Below are 20,541 nucleotides of genomic sequence, written 5' to 3'. Positions count from 1 at the left end.
ATAATTTAAATTGGTGAAATTAGATGCTCTATAATTCCATCTAATTTGGTGACAGATTTTCCCCTTTCAGTTGTCCTTTTCTTAATCTCATTGTTTCTCACTGTTCAAAATGGAAGAGGAAGAATCAAAATTATAGAGCATTTAAATTAGGGTTGTGGGTCTGAGTTTGGTTCTTTAAAAAAAAAAATAATAAAAATACAAACTTCCAAATTCGGACTTCAACTCTAAGTAACAAAAATTTGAACTTTCAACTCGTAGACGAAATGTCCCTAAATAAACTTATTATCTTTTACAAATATGTTCCATATTCAAAGTTATGAAGCTAAATATAAGATATTATAAAAATTGGAAATTTCAATAGATTCAAAGAAAAAATGTTGATTGCTCCCTTAAATTATTGGTAATACATATCAATTAACATATGCATTTTATCACATAATATCAAACAAATTACCAAAACAAACCTAAAAAAAATATGCCACGAAACTCAACAAAAAAATAAAAGATTCACACGAGTCTATTATGAAATTAGATAGACAACCTTTGCGATTGGGACTATCTCATCCAAAATATCATTGATAGGAGGTATAAAAATAGGTTATAAAATACCAAACAAATGATCAAGACCTAAAAGAAACTAAATATACTACAAATGTAGTAAAAGGCTTGAAGAAATTTAGAAGAGACCAGCATCAAGTATGAGAGAGAAGCTTGGACTCCTAGAAGCCATAAAATTAGCAACTCAATTACCTTCTTGAAATATGTGTAACCATGAGCTCTTGCAACTATAAACATTTGTTCCAAGTCAAACACTAATGCCCAAAAAATAAAAAACTTGTATGAAATAATGAGTAAAATATTATTGAAATAATGAGTAAAATATTATTACTAAGTAAAGAGTGTTACTAAATAAATGTAAATGATGGATAAAATATCCGTTCGACTTTGGTTCATTAGGAATATTGTATTTTCAAGAAGTCTATGTTGATCCATATATATTATTAAAAAGTGACAATTTTGATCAATTTATGTCATTTTTAACACAACACTTGATTCACATAATTTCTTAAAATATAGTCATAAATTTGTGTTTAAAAGGTATCTGATTTGTGTTAAAACTTTGTAGATAGATATCAAAATGTACATTTTTAAAAATACATGAATCAAAATAGACATTTTGTAAGTACATTGACTAAAATAAAATAAAAGCTGATAAAATACAAAAATAAAAATGAATCCAAATTGAAATTACAAAATTATTTAAACCAATAATTTTTGAACTATTGAGTAACGTATTCTTCTTGAACATTCAAAAGAATCCAATCAATTAGTACGTGGATTAGTGATGGTAAAATATTCCATCCTCCTTCCAAATATGAAACTAAACAAAGAAGAGGTTGGAAGAATTATAATATGCAAAACATTGTTAAATTATTTTTAACTGTATTTAATTATGGAATCTAAGATCCTAGATTTTCTTTCTAAGAATAATAATCTCAATACAAATTTGACTTGAAAAATAATAGATTCTTGACAAACAAATAGAGTCAGGAAAGCCATGATTGGGCTTTGCTTCTCATCAAAATGAACATGCTATTTGGTCCCACTTCAATTTTAAGATGATTATTATACATCCACTTCCCATGGTTCAATGGGTAAAATTCAATTATTTTAGAATTGTTTTTTTATTTCATTTTCTTTCAGACTAAATTATAATTTTAGTTCCCAACCTTTCATGTACACTCTCTTAAAAGAACACTTGCAACTTCCAATTTTTTTTTAATATCTTTATCGTTGTTACTTATATATTGATGAGGCGTTTATTGATTTGACTTGCTAGTTATGATTTGACCTAATTTGACTATTGAGTGTTAGCTAGCAAAACTTAATGAGGCATATAGACAACAATTCATATTTTGATTTAAAATAAGAAGGAACACTTAGTTATCATTATCATAATAAACAAAAAGCAACGGGACGCAACTCATTTACGACGTAAGCATTATTTCTTTTCGAATCCAAAATGGGATGCGACACATTCACTATATTCTCATCTCTACATATACCTCAACATCAATGCTATTTTCGACCTCTTCTATAGTCACATTCGAGTGTTAGACAACACACCTTTTCCATGGATTATTGTCGTTTTCCAACGAAATTGCTGATAGAAAAATATCCGCATCATTACCTTCCACTCCACATTTGGGTTGGTGTTCTCTCTCCGTGTCATCGAAGGTCGTTTCTTGATGAATTTTCTCAACACTTGCGAATATTTGAGGTCTAGTACAATCATACTCCAAAAAGAGAAATTGGATATCATTGTTGTCCATTAAGCATACTAGAGTAGAATCAATATCCAACTTATATTTCAATCATTATAACGTGGAACCCTAACAACTAAAATTTTGCAAGTTTACATACTAGATTTCTCAAAGGATACATCAATGTTCTCGAAAGTAGGATACTCTTCAAACACATCCATTATAGCATGCTTCATATCGTCCCATTTACCCTCATATTTTATGAATAGATACTTCTTGTCAATCCTTAAAAAAAAAAATCATACAGGTTAGAAAAAAAATGCAATTTCTGTAAAAAAATCTCACTCCTCGTCACTTAATCCTCACTCCTCGATATCCGCTACTCGATCCTCTCTACATGCTACTTGATGTTTACCAAGTCCTTGCCCTTTTTCTTTCCTCTCTAAGACGTACCACTAATAGTTACTCGCTCGCTAGTGATCAAAATGCACATTCACACCCTCATATACACCCGTTCACTTAGTTACATTCAGGTGTCTCATACAAGGTCAAAAAAATAAAAAAAAGAAGCTTGTAGGTGTACATTTACATACTTAAGATGTGCAATTGATAGTCAACAATGATCCAAATGCCTTCTTATCCTATCTGTTGATTTTTTTTCAAATATTGCAGGTGTGCTATAATAGGTTTTTTGGAGGGAACATAAGTGAATTTAAATGTTTTGAGAGTAATTTTCAAATGGTGTGTCATATTTGTTTTTTGTTAATAGAAAAATTACTTCACTTCTAATTAAAATAATTTGAAAGAATTGTGGAAATTGTGCCCAACTTTCCCTATTTGTGTATGTTAGTACAAGAGCATTAATTACAAAGTAGAAGGAACGTGGCGCAGACAAACATCGAGGAACAAGTATGTAATTGATAAGCATCGGGGAACGAGCACCACGTCTATTCCATCGAGCAACGAGTATGTACTTAACAGTACAAAAGTCAGTAAGTATCGTGCACCGAACATCAAGGGATCGAGTCGAGCATCGAGTGGCCTTCTCAACATACAAGCGCATGGGTGGATTTCAAGGGTGAATCGGTAAATTTACATGGTACTGACATAAGCAGAAGACCGCTTTTCATATAATTTCCAACAATGGACCATTTTTCAATTAACCGGCCTTCTTAAATTTGTAGGGAATAAAATTTTCAAAAAATAAGGATATTCAAACAAAAATGAATCATCAATAGGCCAAATTGTTTCTTATTTTATTTTATCACAAATATATACATATATATTCGGTTGACAATTTTCAAGAGATCATTTCTCTAATTGGATCCGACATTATTATCCCAAAAGAAAAGACCTATGTTTTAGAACTGAAGTCTAATATTCCCCAAATGACCTATTTTTTAGAACCAAAGTCTGATATTCTTAAAACTCTCTGAAATTTGATTTTAGAGAACCAAAGTATTTCCCAAGATAAGTCCTCTATCCTTGTCTAATCATTACGAAGTTGCTCAACTTTCAAGTTAAAAGTTTTTTCATAACATTCTCTCTCCAAATTGTTTGCAGATTATTTTATTCAAGAAATTTCCTTAAATTGAACTGCATTTATCTTACTAGCTTAAGTTTTAGCTTTGCTTCTCATTATGTTTCAAGTGTACTTTCATCATTTCATTGAAAAATCTTGTTTTCGTTTTAAAAAAACTAAACACAAAATATGAGAAAACCTTCGATAAAATGTATAATGTACCCATTATTATTATTGGGAATCAGCTCTCTGCTCGCTTTACTAAAAAGGACCATGTCTATTAAGTTTCACACACAACTAGACGACATTTGTGAAGAAAGACTTGGAGCTACCATATGGAGATGTGCTAACGCAAGGGACCTCAATAAACAAGTATAAGCCTTGACCACTCTAAATAGTGGAGGATTTAGTGGGGGGGAAAATTGATGTCTCAAATACAAAACATCATGCTACAGTAAAAGAGCAAATGTGATCAAAATAATGGATTTAGCATAAATACCTGGATTGAGGAAAGGCAAGTTTGTAGTCAAGAAGGAAGCCTTTTCTAGCCTGCACTAATGGCACCTTGACACAGTAACATAGGTCTGAAATGTTGTCACAAGAATTAAGGTGAGATTGTATTCAGTTTGAAGTCGCCTTTAACTGCTAATGTCATATGCTCAGGAAGACTTCTTAAGACAGTTGTCACATGGATTAGAGCCATATTTGCATGTTTTTCGATCAAACGACTCCCCAAAATGCTGAAGTAACATTTGTCTTCGACATTCATCCTGTGAAATTTCACCACAAATTCAGGAAGATGAGTTTACTTCAACAAATTAAAGTGTTGATATAACAAAACTAATGAAGCAGGAATTTTCACGGGGATGAATAAAGGATGTGTAATGGAGTTACTAACCTTAAGTTCACAGAACTGTTGCATTTTCTTTCCTTGAGACATTGACATCTTAAAACTTTCACTTTTAAATCCTTGACCATTGCGTAACATGCATACGACTCGGCTGAAATCCTTTTTTTGGTACAATACAATACATGAAGCAGGATAACCATCCCTTCCAGCTCTTCCTGATTCTTGATAATAGCTTTCTATTGATTTTGACATTGTATTGTGAATAACAAACCGCTGGACAAAAAGAAGTGAAATGGGAATTAATGATGTAAAAGAAATCAAACCAAGTTTCCAAGGCTACCATTTATACCGCTCTCAAGTCGACTTTTTCAGAAGAGATTAACACTAAAACATGATTGCGATCAAATTCCTTAACTTTCAGGAGAGAAAGGAAGCTGTGGTACATAATCCACTACTTTGGGAGAGCTAGAGAGAGAGGCGCATTGACACGGTACCTATTTTCATGGGGATTACATAGTAATTCATTCACTCATGAAATGGCAAAACCAAACTCTAAAATTGAGATTATGAAGGTGAATAATGCAGTCTTCAGTTTTCTTGCACTGGTGTTCATATTATAAACCAAAACCAAAATACAGCTCATGGAAATATATTCTAACTTTTCATCTAAGAAGAAAATCCAAAGAAATCAACGAAATGACAGTAGACAAAAATTTCCTCTTGAAATAAGTAATAAACTTCAAAATTATGACAAAAATGGATAACACGTTAAACTTATCATTTGAGATTGAAACAGAGCAGGCACACAGACATAGAACTCTAGATAACTACGAGTGGATTTATAAAGTAAATATCATTTCTCATGAAACAAAAATTATAGTTCGGCAGTGACCAGAAGTCTCAAACAATTGCACGCACATCACTTTAATAAATGAACTTACTGTAATTTGTACCTTTGGAGAATGAATTTCTTATTATTTAATTAGACAAAAGATACATATATATAGGTGAATGAGAAACCTTAGTCTGGGATATACAAAATTATGGTAAACGACAACTGTACATATTAATTTAAATATATATTATAACCCCCCTCAAGTTGGAGCAAATATGTCAATCATGTCTAGCTTATTGTATAGATAGCTTATTCTTCCTCCATGTACAGCTTTGGTAAAGATATCTCCCAACTGTTCTCCAATTTTCACATATCTTGTAGATATTAACCCTTCTTGTATTTTCTCGCGAACAAAGTGACAATCCACTTCAATATGTTTAGTTCGTTCATGAAACACTGGATTAGATACAGTGTGAAGTGCAGCCTAATTATCATACCATAATTTAGCACCCATCTCAGATAAAAATTGGTGCATCCACACTATTTCACACACAGATTGTGCCATAACTCTATATTATGACTCAATACTCGAACGAGAAACTACATTTTGTTTCTTACTTTTCCATGACACTTGGTTTCCTCCTACAAAGACACAATATCCAGAGGTCAATCTCCTATCCTCTCGAGATCCAACCCTATCAGCATCTGAAAAACATTCAACTCTTGTATAAACATGATCTTTATATAAGATTCCACGTCCAGGTGTAGCTTTTAAATAACATAGAATTTGTTCTACTATAGCCCAATGATCCAGTGTATGCGAGGACATAAACTAACTCACACTACTAAAAAAATAAGCAATATTTGGTCGTATCGCTATTAAAAAGTTCAACTTTTCAACCGATCTTTTATATCTCTCAGGGTCTTTAAATAATTCTCCTTCTCTAGCAAGTTGCAAATTTGGTATCATCGAAGTATTGCATGGTTTGACTCCTAATTTTCTAATCTCAAACAACAAATCAAGTACATATTTCCATTGTGACAAATAAATATCTTTCTTGCCTCTCATTACTTCAATACGCAAGAAATACTTCAATTGTCCCAAATCTTTAGTATGAAATTGACCCTAAAGGAAAGTCTTGAGAGAAGATATACCTGATATATCATTTCCAGTGATAACAATAACATCAACATACACAACAAGCAAAGTAATACCATTGTCAGATCGTTGATAGAGTACAGAATGATCAAAAGCACTTTTCTTCATACCAAAACATTCAAGTGCTTGACAAAACTTACCAAACCATGCACGAGAACTTTATTTCAGTTCATACAAAGCTTTTCGAAGGTGACACACCTTATCACTCTCCCCATGAGCAACAAACCCAGGTAGTTGCTCCATTTAAACTTCCTCCTGAAGATCACCATGCAAAAAAGCATTCTTGATGTCAAGTTGATGCAAAGGCCAATTGTGAGTAGCAGTCATGGACAAAAATAGTCGAATGGAAGTTAATTTAGCAACAGGAGAAAATGTATTAGAATAATCAGTCCCATAGATAGGGCATAACCTTTGGCAACAAGACGAGCTTTCAACCGAGCCACTGTTCCATAAGGATTGGCTTTTATAGCAAACACCCATTTACATCCAATATCCTTCTTTCCTGCCGGATGCAAAACTAAATCCCAAGTATCATTATCATCTAAAGCAGTCGTCTCTCAATCATTGCACTACGCCACCCAAAATGAGATAAAGCTTCGTGAACAGAGTGAGAAATAGAGATGGAATCAAGAGATGTAATAAAGGAATAGGTAGGCAAAGACAATCAGTTATACGGAACAAACGAAGAAATAAGGTAAGTACAAGTACGTTTACCATTTCGAAGGACAATGGGTAGATCATCACTCAATCCGAATCAGATGTCGAAGAAGCCATCGTTGTAGGACATGTGTCTGAAGGTGGCTGTGGACGATGCCTGGAGTAAACTCGAGTGGCAAGTGGACGAGAAGGAAAAGCAACAGAAGAAGGTTGAGTAAGAGATAATGTGTAAGATGTAATCTCATAGATAGAAAGATCATCCTCTTTTTTACAATTACTTGACGATAGGGTTGGCCGGTCGAGGATGAGGAGGGTATCCCCGCCTCGAAACCCGTGCCTTCAATTGGCGGGGACGAAGGCAGGGATGGAGGGAAATACCCCCCTCCCCCTCCACCCCCCGGCCCGGCCCGGCCCCGTTACCAACCCTACTTGACAGTGAGGGACTAAAAGGTATATCTTCCAAAAACGTAACATTATGAGAGACAAGATACCTGTAAAGAGTAGGCCAATAACAACGATAACCTTTTTGAACACGCGAATAACCTAAGAAAATGCATTTAAAAGATTTTGGATCTAATTTGGTACAATGTGGACAAATATCCCGAGCAAAACAAACACAACCAAAGATCTTAGGGGCAATAGGAAACAAAAAATTCGTAGGAAAAAGAGTACGATGAGAAATCTCTCCATTGAGGACAAAGGAAGGCATTCTATTAATCAGGAAGCAAGCGGTTGACACCGCATCAGCCCAAAATTGCTGTGGAACATGCATTTGAAAGGATAAGATGCGGGCTATTTCAAAGAGGCGGTTGTTCTTTCTTTTAGCAACTCCATTTCGAGATGGAGTGTTTACCCCAGAGGATTGATGAATGATGCCATGATCATACGAGTAAGATCTAAATACATGAGAGAAATATTCACCAGCATTATCAGTGCGCAAGGTTTTGATAGAGATATTAAATTGATTTCGAATTTCAGCATGAAAAAGCACAAAAATGAGACAATAACGCATAACGATTTTCACTAAATATAACCGATTCACACGAAAATAATCGTCAACAAAAGTAACAAAGTAACGAAAACCTGTTTGGGACACGACTAGACAAGGATCCCAAATATCAGAATGAACTAACTCAAATGGAGCATTGGCTCGTTTATGGACTCTAAGACTAGAACTAAGACGATGAAATTTAGCAAACTGGCATGAATCACAATTTAAAGACGACAAAGAACGAAATTCAGGATAAAGTTTCTTCAACATGGACAAAAAGGGATGGCCTAGACGACAATGAACTGCAAACGAGGATGTAACTCCAGAGTAGACTACAACTTTTGGTATCTAGTGGTCAAAATGTAAAGGCCCCTCGACTCATGTCCTCTACCAATAATCTTCTTCGTCATATGAACCTGAAACAAGCAATAACCAGGGAAAAACGAGACATAACAATTAAGGTTGTGTGTAAACTGGCTAATAGAAATTAAATTAAAAGACAATTGAGGCAAATATAATACAGAGGACAAAGAAAGAGATGGGGTGAGAGGAATAATGTCGGATCCAAGAACATAGGAGGTGGATCCATCTACCAAAGTGACAGATAGGGATGAGGTAGGGGACAAAGGTATAGAAAATAAGTTAGAATTACCTATCATATAAGTGGTGGCACCTAAGTCTAGGACCCATTGGGTAGATGATGTAAGAAGGCATTTCAAATTACCTGTCTCAACAATGGTGGAAATAGGATTCAATGAAGAGGATGCCTGCAAGGATTCTTGAAATACTTGAAATTTAACAAAGTCAGCAGCAAAGATGTCGACCATATCACTGGTGGATGTTATCTGAACATTTTGAGATCGTTAAGCCTTGTACAACAGTTTTCGACAAGCACGTTTCATATGTTCTGGCTTACGACAATAGTGACAAACGATCTCCTGAGAGTCTTATTTTTCATTATCATAACTAGGCTTCTGGAAATTATTGGTCATCCCTGGAGTAACCCGAGAGTTATTATTCTTGCTTATAAGAGCACTACTAGGTTGAGAAACAAACCAGATTGAGAATCCTCAATACAAAGAACACGACTAAAGGTCTCCTCTAATGATGGAATTTCGGAATTAGAAAGAATGTGTTTTAGCATCCCAAATTCAAGTAAAAGTCCATTTAGAAATATCATAACAACCATCTTTCTTGCTGAGCTTGTTTAACTTTGACATCTGGGCTAAAAGGTAATAATAAGGCAAGTTCGACAACTGTCATCTTAAGCCTCATAAAGTAGCTTGTAACAGATTCTGCTTTCTGTTCGTCTCGAAAGAATTGCATACAAACTTCAAACATTCAATAGACGTGTTAATGGAATTTCAAGAGTTCTTTAACAGAATTATAATGATTTATCGAACCAACAACCTCACTCTCAATGGAATTCTTAATCTGAAGATAAAGTCGAGCGTCATCACGAAGTCACCCTTTTTCTTATCATCTTGTGGTGGATTCTCAGTCACATGATCATCCATATCAGTCCTAAGTAAATAAAACTGAATCGTGCAACGCCAATCATAGTAATTAGCTCCATTTAACTTATGTTCTGTTATCTTTGATGCTAAGGGAATTAAATTGCATACAATCATATGCTTCATCTTATCCATTAAGAACTAACACACGATTCCATCAGAATCGGAAGTAAGGTAAACCAAAAAGCAAAACAGCCCCAAAATTAGAACAAAATAGTCACAAACTCTAGGAACAAAAGAGAATTTTTCAGACAGCCTCACACTCGAGTAGATGTTGATAGAACCAGAGGCACAGATGGACCAGAAAAGACAACTCGAGACGAACCCAACTGATGAAAGTGGAGAATACGACTTCACGTGCTCCCACATGGCGACAGAGCAGAACTGACCTACTGGCGTGTGTACCTCACACACGGCTGTTTCTGGCGAAGGAAGACTAAGGCGGATGGCAACGACGCTTCTACTGAGGTGAGCGATGTCAACAAATGGCCACTCGAAGTTGATGACCTAAACTCATACCCTAACTTTGTGACAACAAAGCCGTCAAACGAATATTCTAAACCCTAAGCGAATAATCCTCTGATACCATGTACTCTGTACTTTTGGAGAATGAATTTCTTGTTATTTAATTAGAAAAAGATATATATATAGGTGAATGAGAAATTATAATCTAGGATATACAAAATTATGATAAAGGATGACTGTACATATTAATTTAAATATATATTAACACTTACAACATCTGGCTTGTCTATCCCCATGCCAAAGGCAATTGTAGCGCAAACAATCTGGATATCCCCCACATGCCATTTCTTCTGTACCAAAACTCTTTGGCGAGCAGCTAAACCAGCATGATAATACGCTGTCTTGATTTTAAATTTTTTATTTAGAAATTCTGATACCTCCACACATTCACTTTTTGAAAGACAATATACAATTCCACATTGATTCTTGAAACGATCCATTATGAGCTGTCCAAGCTGCATCAGAGGCTCTTTTGTCTTATACACTACTTCGTACTTCAGGTTAGGCCTGTCAAAACTTCTTTCAAGGATGAGTGCATGCGGGATTCTTAAAGCTTTTAATACATCCTGCAGCATATAGATTGAAATGAGAAAAACCCATTTCATGCAAAACAGAAAAATGCCAGGCCTATGGGACCCTTGTTACCTCACGAACTGACTGTGTTGCTGTTGCAGTCAGTGCCATCACTGGGACATCAGGGAAATTTTGCTTAAGACATCCCAGATTTCGATAATCTGGGCGAAAGTCATGTCCCCACTGGCTGCATCATTGGAAAAACAGAAAGCAGTTAATGGCATGATTTTCAAGGTAAACTTATCCGATTTACCTATCCCACCACATTTGGCTTTTTACTAAAACCCATTTAAGAAGTTTTCTCCCATTTATCTGCCAGTTGTCTCCTCGACTTTCACACAACCTCCACCAATTGTTATAATACTTCACAAAACAGGTACGATTAGCAAAAACCTATTATACAGATTGTCATGCTTCCTCATGTAAACAGATTACTGATAGTCTTTGATGAAAAAGAGATAAGGAAAAGAACTCAAAGTTTACGTGGAAATCCCTAGACCAGGGAGAAAAAAACCACAATAGAGACTGATTTTTTATTATTGATTGATACACAAAGTACAAGAGAACAGGCCAAATAAATAAACAATGGGAAGCCCTAGGGTACATAAAATTACTAAAATATCCCTGGGGAAAAATGCTATTTTCCAACACTCCCCCTCAAGTTGGGGCGTAAATATCAATAAGGTCCAACTTGCTGACACAATAATCAAAATTTTGTCTGAGCAACCCCTTTGTGAGCACATCTGCAACTTGCTGATTTGAGGGAACATAAGGAATGCATATACTTCCATTGTCTAGTCTTTCCTTGATGAAATGTATGTCAATCTCAACATGTTTTGTTCTGTCATGCTGAACTGGATTATGTGCAATACCCAGATGTTGACTTTCTATCAACAACAAACCCTGCCTTGTCAGAATCAGTGTAAGCTTCAACGCAATGTTTATCAGACTTCTTGAACATTAAACCCTTACCAGGTGTTCCCTTCAAATATCGTAGGATACGTTCAACTGTTGTCATGTGTTCCTCATAAGGAGCTTGCATAAACTGACTGACAATACTAACTGCGTAAGATATCGGGTCTTGTGTGAGATAAGTAGATCAATTTCCTAACTAACCGCTGATATCTTTCTTTGTTGACAGGAACACTGCTACCTATATTACTAAGCTTTGAATTATATTCAACTGGGGTGTCAACAGGTTTGCACCCAGTCATTCCCGTTTCCTTTAGTAGGTCAATAGTGTATTTCCGTTGGGACACTGAAATCCCATCCTTTGATCAAGCTACTTCCATTCCGAGGAAATATCTTAACTTCCCAAGGTCTTTAATCTCGAATTCTTTGACCATCTTTACTTTAAGTCTCATAATTTCATCATCATCATCACCAGAAAGCACAATATCGTTGACATACACAATAAGAACTGCAACCTTCCCTGAAGTTGACTTCTTTGTAAACAGTGTGTGATCTGAGTGCCCTTGGGTATATCCTTGTCCTTTGACAAAGGTGGTAAATTTGTCAAACCAGGCCCTCGAAGACTGTTTCAACCCATATAGAGACTTCCTCGGTCGGCATACCCGGTGTTTGAATTGATCTTCAAATCCAGGAGAGGACTCATGTAGACTTCCTATTCAAGTTCTCCATTGAGAAATGTATTCTTTACATCCAGTTGATGCAGGGGCCTATCTTTGTTCACTGCAACTGACAGTAATATCCGGATAGTATTAAGCTTAGCTACGGGAGAGAATGTCTCAGAGTAATCTACACCAAAGGTTTGAGTAAAGCCTTTGGCAACCAACCTGGCCTTGTATCGGTCAATCGTTCAATCAGAAGTATACTTTATAGTAAAGACCCATTTGCACCCAACCGTCTTGTGCCCTTTGGGTAGGGTCACCTGATCCCACATTCCGTTTTTCTCAAGTGCCCTCGTCTCCTCCATGATAGCAGCCTTACATTTAGGAGTTTCCATTGCAGCCTGTATGCTACTCGGTATCATCCCCGTATCTAGACTGGTGGTAAAGGCCCTAAACTCGGGTGACAGGTTACTGTACGTCATGTGACTATGCATAGGGTACTTCGTACATGATTGAGTGCCTTTCCTCAAGGCTATCGGGAGATCGAGGGATGCATCATGCTCTTCCATACTGTCAAGTTTCCCACTGTGATCGATAGTCTCCTCAAGGGTTACACCTTCAGAGGTCCCCTTCAAATCATCATCTCTAGTATCATTCTCATTTTCCGGAACTGTCTCTTGATCACTATTCACAGTTGTCTCTCCATCTGCCATAGTGGTGCTGTCAGCATCTTTTTCTCTTTTTTCCTCTCTGCAACCATTAGTCTCAGCACAAGTATCAATATCATTAATTTCAGGAATACATGTACCTGATGCTGGGTCTGACTCAGGGGTCGGAGCCAAAGATTCGACAGGTGCACTGTTTCCTTCCTAAGATTCTTCCTATAGTATGTTATCCATGGGACTTGGTTGGTAGGGAGGACAGGGCCGACATGTTCAGGAATTGGAGATGACTCTAAGGGAACTGCATACGTGGACCAGTTAGTCTCTTCACTAGAGTTCTCCTCTTGAAGATGGCTAACGGGAAAGAATGGTTGGTCCTCAAGAAAGGTGATATCTATGGAAACAAAATATTTGCGAGATGACGGGTGATAACATTTATACCCACGCTGATGGAAGGGATACCCAACAAAGACACATTTTTTAGCAAGGGGGTGAATTTCGTACGTTCTGGATCATGAGAATGAACAAAGGCAATACAGCCAAATACCCGAAGCGGAACATCTGAGATTAAACGAGTAGTTGGATATGACTCTTTAAAACAATCTAACGGATTTTGAAAGTTGAGGACTCGAAAGGGCATTCGGTTGATTAAGTGAGCGGCAATAAGAATAGCATCCCTCCATAGGTAAGATGGGAGTGATGTGGATAGCATTAAGGAACGGACGACTTCCATCAAATGACAATTTTTCCTCTCGGCTATCCCATTTTGCTAGGGAGTGTATGCACACGAACTTTGATGGATAATCCCTTTAGAGGTGACGAAGTCCCGGAAAGAGGTGTTAAAGAATTCCCGCCCATTGTCACTTCTCAGAATACCAATCTTTGCATTAAATTGGGTTTCCACAATAGCATAGAATTGCTGGAATACAGACGACACCTCGGACTTATCAGTGAGAAGAAAGACCCAAGTAAGCCGAGTGTGATCGTCTATAAAGGTGACAAACCAATGTTTCCCTGTGGAGGTAGTGGTTGATGAGGGACCCCAGACATCACTATGAACTAAGGTGAAGGGTCTGGATGGTTTGTAGGGCTGAGAGTGAAAAGAGACACGACTCTATTTGGAACGAATACAAACATCACAGTTTAAAGAAGATATATTAATATTGCGAAATAGATGTGGAAACAAATATTTCATGTATTGAAAGTTTGGATGTCCTAAGCAACAATGCCATAACAAAAAGTCATTCTCAGAAGTAGAAATATTTAAAGAAACGAGACTAGTCCTATAATCATTCCTAGAGGAAGCATCATCAGTCAGGAAGTAGAGCCCCCTATTGTGCCGGACAGTGTCAATCGTCGTCCCCAAGCTCAGATCCTGAAATAAAACAGAGTCGGGTGAAAAAATTGCCTGACAACTCAGATCTCTTGTAATTTTTCTGATAGATAATAAATTATATGATATCTTAGGAACATGCAATACATCCCGCAGTACCAAACCCTCAAATGAAGACAAATGTTCTTTCCCTGCAACAGGGGCAAATGACCTATCTGCAATTCTAATCCATTCATTACCAGCACTCGGACAGTATGAAAGAAATTTGAGCCAGTAAGATGATATGTAGCCCCTGAGTCAATAATCCAGGGTTTTTAACCATTAATACTAATAAGGCCAAAAGACTGAATCGTACCTGACTATGCGATGGCACTGACCCCAACTATACTCAGGTTGGTCTTACTGTCTGCTGGGGATTGGTGCTGAGGATTCTCATTCGCCGAGTCACTCACAAGGACACGACCAGGTTTGATTTGTCATGTGATTGGCGACATTTACTATTCAAAGGTCGTCCATGTAGCTTCCAACACTAGTCTTTTGTATTCCACGGCTTTTTACAGTGCTCATAGACAGGAGTGGACTTCTTATCGCCGTCAAAGCTGGAGGACTTAGTGGCAAAGGCAGCAGCATCAGTAGAGATAATTACTAGATTATTCATTGCACTTGACATGTCTTCCTCCAGACGTATTTCTGAGCAAACTTCCATGAGAGAAGGTATAGGACGTTGCCCCAAAATCTGACTCCGAATGGCATCGATAATTTAGCCCAAGTCATAGACACGATCAACTTCCTCAATTTTTGCATAATGAGCTCCATCATGTGCACACTTCCAGACTATTCCCCTACATAGATCAATCTCTTGCCACAAAAGAGACATTTTATTGAAATAGGACGTTACGCCCATAGTTCCATGCTTGCATTCGTGGGCCTGTTTCCGTAACATATAGAGTCGGAACGCATTCTGCCTTTTTGAATAAAGTTGTTGCACAGCATCCCAAATATCTTTGGCTGTTGCAGCATAGAGTAACAGTCTACCAATTTGGGATTCCATACTATTAATCAGAACATATCTCAACAGCGAGTCTTCCCATTTCCAGATACGTTCCTAAGGGTCTCCTGGTACAGGCTTAGGTATCTCTCCAGTCAAGTACCCAAATTTATGACGTCCTTCCAAGGCCATTCTGATGGATTGAGATCAAGAAAAATAGTTCTGGCCATTCAGCTTTTCTCCAGTAATAAATCCTGGAGAATTTCCTATGGATCCAGACAGAATATTTGTAGTGGGTAAAATAGAGAAAGAATTTACCGGGTTCTCAAAATATATTGGTATGTTGGCAGAGAATTCCGGTTGGACTGGTTGAGAATTCGTCCCAAGAATCGTTCTGAAATCTGCAATCTGCTATTGGAGATGGGCAAAACGTCGTTGGAGATCATTCGAGCCATGAGCCATTGTAGCAGCTGAAATACCTCGATCGCCCGTGGACCTTCGGCCCACGATTTAGGGAACTGAAGCCGACTGCTAGATTGAAGGTCGAATCGGTCGGTTGCACCATCGGAGGAGAAGAACTCATCACCGCGCGTGGATTGTTGAGCTGTTTGTTGTGCAGAATCGGCTGTCTGCGCATTCGGGAAGGAGACCAACGCGCAATGATCGGCCGAATTCAGGGGCTGCGCCATTTGCACATAGGATGACTCGACCAACTGAGGCGCTACGAATTAGGTCTGCTGTTGCGCTGGGTTCGCCGCCGACTGCTGCACCAGGACCGCCGTTGGTTGCCTCTGGAACGCCGCGGCCTGCTGGGTTGGTTCGACTGGTGCTGGGTCGGCTAGGGTTGAGATCCGGCACTGATTGAAGAATTTGGGGCAGTGTGGCTTGGAGATAATGTTCAACGACTTCTCGTATGGCCGCGGTGATATCGGCATTTACGGCTCCACCAATTCCAATGGAGGTTGTTGATGGAGACTCTGGTCTATTCTCATCGATGACGGCTAGGGTTTCATCACCATGCTCTGATACCATGATGAAAAAGAGAGAAGGAAAAGAACTCAAAGTTTACGTGGAAAACCCTAAACCAGGGAGAAAAAACCACAATAGAGACTGATTTTTTATTATTGATTGATACACAAAGTACAAGTGAACGGACCAAATAAATAGACAATGGGAAGCCCTGGGGTATATAAAATTACTAAAATATCCCTAGGGTAAAATACTATTTTTCGAGTCTTAAAAATGGAATAACCAATAACCAATTTGATTGATGTTCATATGTTCGTTGGTTCAGTTATTCGAACTGCTTTCTTTTTTTCTTTTCTTTTTTTTTCTTTTTGATACTAGTGCTTCTTCAAAATTGGATGGAGTACAGCTCTGGGAAGGAGACAGCCCCAAGAAAGTCGCATTCTTCTTATTGTCCCTAGCTCACAGTAGTCTCAACACTATAGAGAGAATGCGAAGAAGACACCAAACTTAGCCATCTCTCTCAACTTTTCTCTCCTTTGCAATAGAAGTTCTGAAAACAGTAACCACCTTTTCCTCCATTGCCATTTCGCCTATGTGGGTTGGATTTCTATCTTGAATCTCTTCAATATGGTCCGGTACCCTCCTAAAGATGGTAATGCTTGCTTTTTTGAATTTCGTCCGGTTGGTGGTTTAAGGAGAAAGCTAGAATTTTGAAGTGCAACACGAGTAGAGCCCTCTTTGGTCGATCTGGAAAGAAAGGAATACTCGATTGTTCTAAAGATAAGTCCTCTTAAAATAACTTTCTTTTTTTTTTCTTTTTTGTAAATGTATAGTTAACAGCCTCTACATGCACTGTGCTTTACCCAATTCTTTTTGTAATACATAATGTTATCTCATTAATTGAGATTGACAGTCTTTCTTCCTCAAACCTTTGGTTTAGGCTCAGGGACCCCCCATCCCTAAGGCCTTTAGGCTGTATTCTCCTCTTTTGATTTAATATATTTTGACAGTTTGTCTTGTGTCCCATATTAAAAAGACCAATAATAATTTTTTAAATTTTAAAAAAAAAAAAAAAAAAAGGGATGGACTGACCATTGCTTAAATTAGGGTTTCATCTATATCCCAAGACTTATAAGCTATCTAATTCATCAAAAAGTTAACAAATTAAACAAAGAACATGTCATACCTTACACAGTGTGCTTCATCAACAACAAAACCCGCAAGTTGTTTCTGTCATTACATTTTAAACTTAACATTATTTGTAATAGAAAATTTTTTAAATTCTGCATTAATTTAGCAAGTTCTAACAAGTCACCTTCATATGCATGAATCTAAGAGTCTCCAAAAATGACTGAGTCGCTATTCTCTCAGGAGTCACATACAAGAGCTTGCATGAAGGTTTATCTTTCCTACAAATGAGAGAAGAAAACGCAACATCAAAATATGCTCAAGGAGTATCAAAAAGTTCTGAAACTTTCCACGTATAATTGCTTAAAGCTGAAAACATTAAAATGGGTATCCCAGTAGAGTAGTATTCATATCATTCTCCCAGAGATAAGAAATGGCTTTCTGAATACTATACATCATATACATTATAGAAATATGGACATAAGATCACTAAACTTAAGACATCAACAAATATCACGCCTAGAGAAAGAAGTAAACCTTGCCTCAATTCTTGTAGGACAACAGCTGCTTGAGAAGAAGTTTGTTGAGAATTTAAAAACGTTGATGGAATTCCAAACTTGAGGTTTAACGTGATTATCTGATCTTGAATTAAGGAGAGGAGGGGAGATATGACAACGGTAACACCTGGTTGAACTATTGCAGGCAGCTGTACATAGTGAAGTAGATGTAAAAATATGAAACGAGTTTAAAAAGCCATGCATATGATCAACCAAAAAAATGTTCAAAATTCCTCTTCAGTATTCAAAACTCATAACAAACAAAATATATATAAGAATATATTTACAAAGCAAAAAATGACTCTGGATAATGCACACAAGGTGGATGACACTAGTCTACAACATTCCACACCACAGGCATTGATGTATTGGATAATTGAGAACAAAGTAGCAGTCAGAGGCTTTTAGGATCATGGCAGCCAAACTTGGTAACATTGATCATAGATATGCTGTACATCTCAGAGACTATGCTGTTACTCTATCTTTTGAGATCAAGCTTCCTTGATGAAAGGATTTTCAAGAAATAAGATAGATAAAAGTCATCGGGAACAAATAAATCCTGACTACTTAAACTCTAGCACACTTTCATATAAATAAAAAGAGAGCGTGAATGAACTATAAACTTAAATAAAGATATGATGATGAAGAGTATTCAATATGACTGGCAATAAATGCCTCAGCTGAAATGTAATTCACACATTTGATTAACCATCAATCTCTATGCTTGTCTTCAAATTGTGTAGGAAAGTAAGAGAAAAATGATGACCTGGTAACATAAGCTTTTGCCTCCTCCAGTTGGCATAAGTATAAAACAATCTTGCTTTGATGCAGCTGCTTTACAAGCCTCGTGTTGCAGTGGTCGGAATGCTTTGTTTCCAAAAATAACAACATTTGCCAATTCAAAATCATCCAAAGTTTGTAACTCTTCATAAGTAAGAGTCTTGTGTCCTGCCCCTGATGTTCTAGAGGGCTGTCTTTTGCCTGGACTTGAAGAAACTGAACCCCGAGTGGTGCTGCTTTTGCAATCCTTCAACATAACTTATTAAATAAGTATTTCAAATAAGCTAAAAGTTTCACTATCACCAAAGACCAAACAAGTTAAAATGATTCCTCAATTTAAAATAAAATAAATAAAAATATCGTGTTTAGGTCATGCATTTACTTACTTCAATGCATGGAGTAAATAGTTGTGGCCATTAAAGTTGCTTTCATATTTAAAATGCTAAAAAATTTCATGAAAATATAACGAAAATTAGTCATCAATATAGCCATCAAAGAGGCTTACCCTTGATCTTGAAGAATATTTACTTGAAGTGAGTATAGAAATAGCCTGATCGGAACAATAAGAGATGGTAGAATCGAGATTTCTCTTATTTGAAGCGTTGAAGTCTACATCATCATCACTTTCACTGGAAGAATCAATATTAACCAAATTTGGTTTTTCCTCAGCTTCAGATGAATCCTCTATGATATTGATTGGGCATTCTCTGTTGTGAGCATCCTGAACTCCATCTTTTTCCTGGACATTTTCATCCAGGATAATATCTAAACCGCCACAAGCTTCTGACTCCATTGCCTGTAAATCATCCCATTCCTCATTGTCTTGAGCGGACTCCACAAGAGCCGCCAAAAAATCATCTCCACAATGCTCAACAGAGACAAATTCCTTCCCATCATCACCTGAACAAAGAAGCGGATACATAAACAAATAATTGACAATGCCAACTATTTTACTTTGATATCTCGATTAGAAGAGCTATTTGTACTCTTTACTGGTCAATAAATCTAATAACATTATCCCGCCCGTTAATCCGTCAGATTACCTTTCAACGTATACCATGTAAGCAAATTTTAAAACCAATTCAATTGTTTTAGAACGGTTTATATGATCCATCAACAGAACAATGGTTAATGATTTACACTGAATGCCATGTCGATGTAACCATATTCTCACTCAAACTATCCACCAATTCCGGACAAATTCGGGAAAGAAAAAAAAAACTGAACGAATACGAACAATTATAGTTCCTCTAGTCAATCCATAACTATTAAACTATGTTTATGACATTTCCAAATCCAGATTTCTACGGTGCACGTCTAAAAATCATGAAATATGGATTAAACGATGTTCCATTGTCCTCATTCCAGTAACGAAATAGTTATACAGATGAAACTGAAGTGCGAATTTAGGGTTCGGAAATGTGTGAAGATGAAAGAAAGTACCATAAAGATTGATTATGCGGTCCAAGCAGGCTTTCGCCGATTCTTCGTCGAAACCGAGTTCAGCGGCCAAGCTTAGCAACCGAACTCTCTCCAATTCCAAGTCGTGACCGCCCATTTTTCTGAGTTCTGTGGAAGCTTCGTTCCTCCCGCGCAAAATTGTGTTTAAAGCGTGTTTTTGTTTTCCCTTTTGGGAAAAAAATCCTTTTTCTGAATTTTGAAC

The 20,541-nt window shown here is 37.0% G+C and overlaps 1 protein-coding gene across 7 annotated transcripts; it reads right to left on the bottom strand.

Annotated features, from left to right (window-relative positions):
- Positions 1-1,898: 1,898 nt before the first annotated feature.
- Positions 1,899-20,538, bottom strand: RECQI1 (RECQ helicase l1). Of its 7 annotated transcripts, XR_016529938.1 has the most exons (12): positions 20,322-20,538; positions 19,384-19,778; positions 18,865-19,125; positions 18,079-18,247; positions 17,729-17,817; positions 17,600-17,643; positions 10,963-11,077; positions 10,530-10,883; positions 4,685-4,909; positions 4,286-4,556; positions 2,444-2,549; positions 1,899-2,265 (listed from the first exon to the last, which is right to left on the bottom strand). XR_016529938.1 is itself a non-coding variant. In XM_039034815.2 (10 exons), exons 1-10 carry the CDS (start codon positions 20,434-20,436, stop codon positions 4,446-4,448), a joined length of 1,878 nt encoding a protein of 625 aa, XP_038890743.2. In that variant the 5' UTR covers positions 20,437-20,538; the 3' UTR covers positions 3,990-4,445. The 7 variants fall into 7 exon arrangements, 3 of the variants coding, with proteins under 3 accessions (XP_038890743.2, XP_090170383.1, XP_090170384.1); XR_016529937.1 differs by having other exon boundaries at positions 1,899-2,549; XM_039034815.2 differs by lacking the exons at positions 1,899-2,265; positions 2,444-2,549 and having other exon boundaries at positions 3,990-4,556.
- Positions 20,539-20,541: the final 3 nt, after the last annotated feature.

This window comes from Benincasa hispida, chromosome 6 (assembly GCF_027475165.1).
Source record: "Benincasa hispida cultivar pf3 chromosome 6, pf3_genome.v1.1, whole genome shotgun sequence".
NCBI classification, from domain to species: domain Eukaryota; kingdom Viridiplantae; phylum Streptophyta; class Magnoliopsida; order Cucurbitales; family Cucurbitaceae; genus Benincasa; species Benincasa hispida.
Note: the sequence above shows the minus strand (reverse complement) of the source record. Positions and strands in the feature narration are given on the sequence as shown.

Bases quoted from the DNA above. Each gene is read 5' to 3' on its own strand.
- RECQI1 (XM_039034815.2), bottom strand. From the start codon at position 20,436: ATGGGCGGTCACGACTTGGAATTGGAGAGAGTTCGGTTGCTAAGCTTG. The intron at 4,910-10,529 runs GTAAGTGTTAAT...CTTTTTGTCCAG, and splicing joins GGATAGACAAGCCAGATGTT to CGGTTTGTTATTCACAATAC. The intron at 4,557-4,684 runs GTTAGTAACTCC...GAAATTTCACAG, and splicing joins AACAGTTCTGTGAACTTAAG to GATGAATGTCGAAGACAAAT.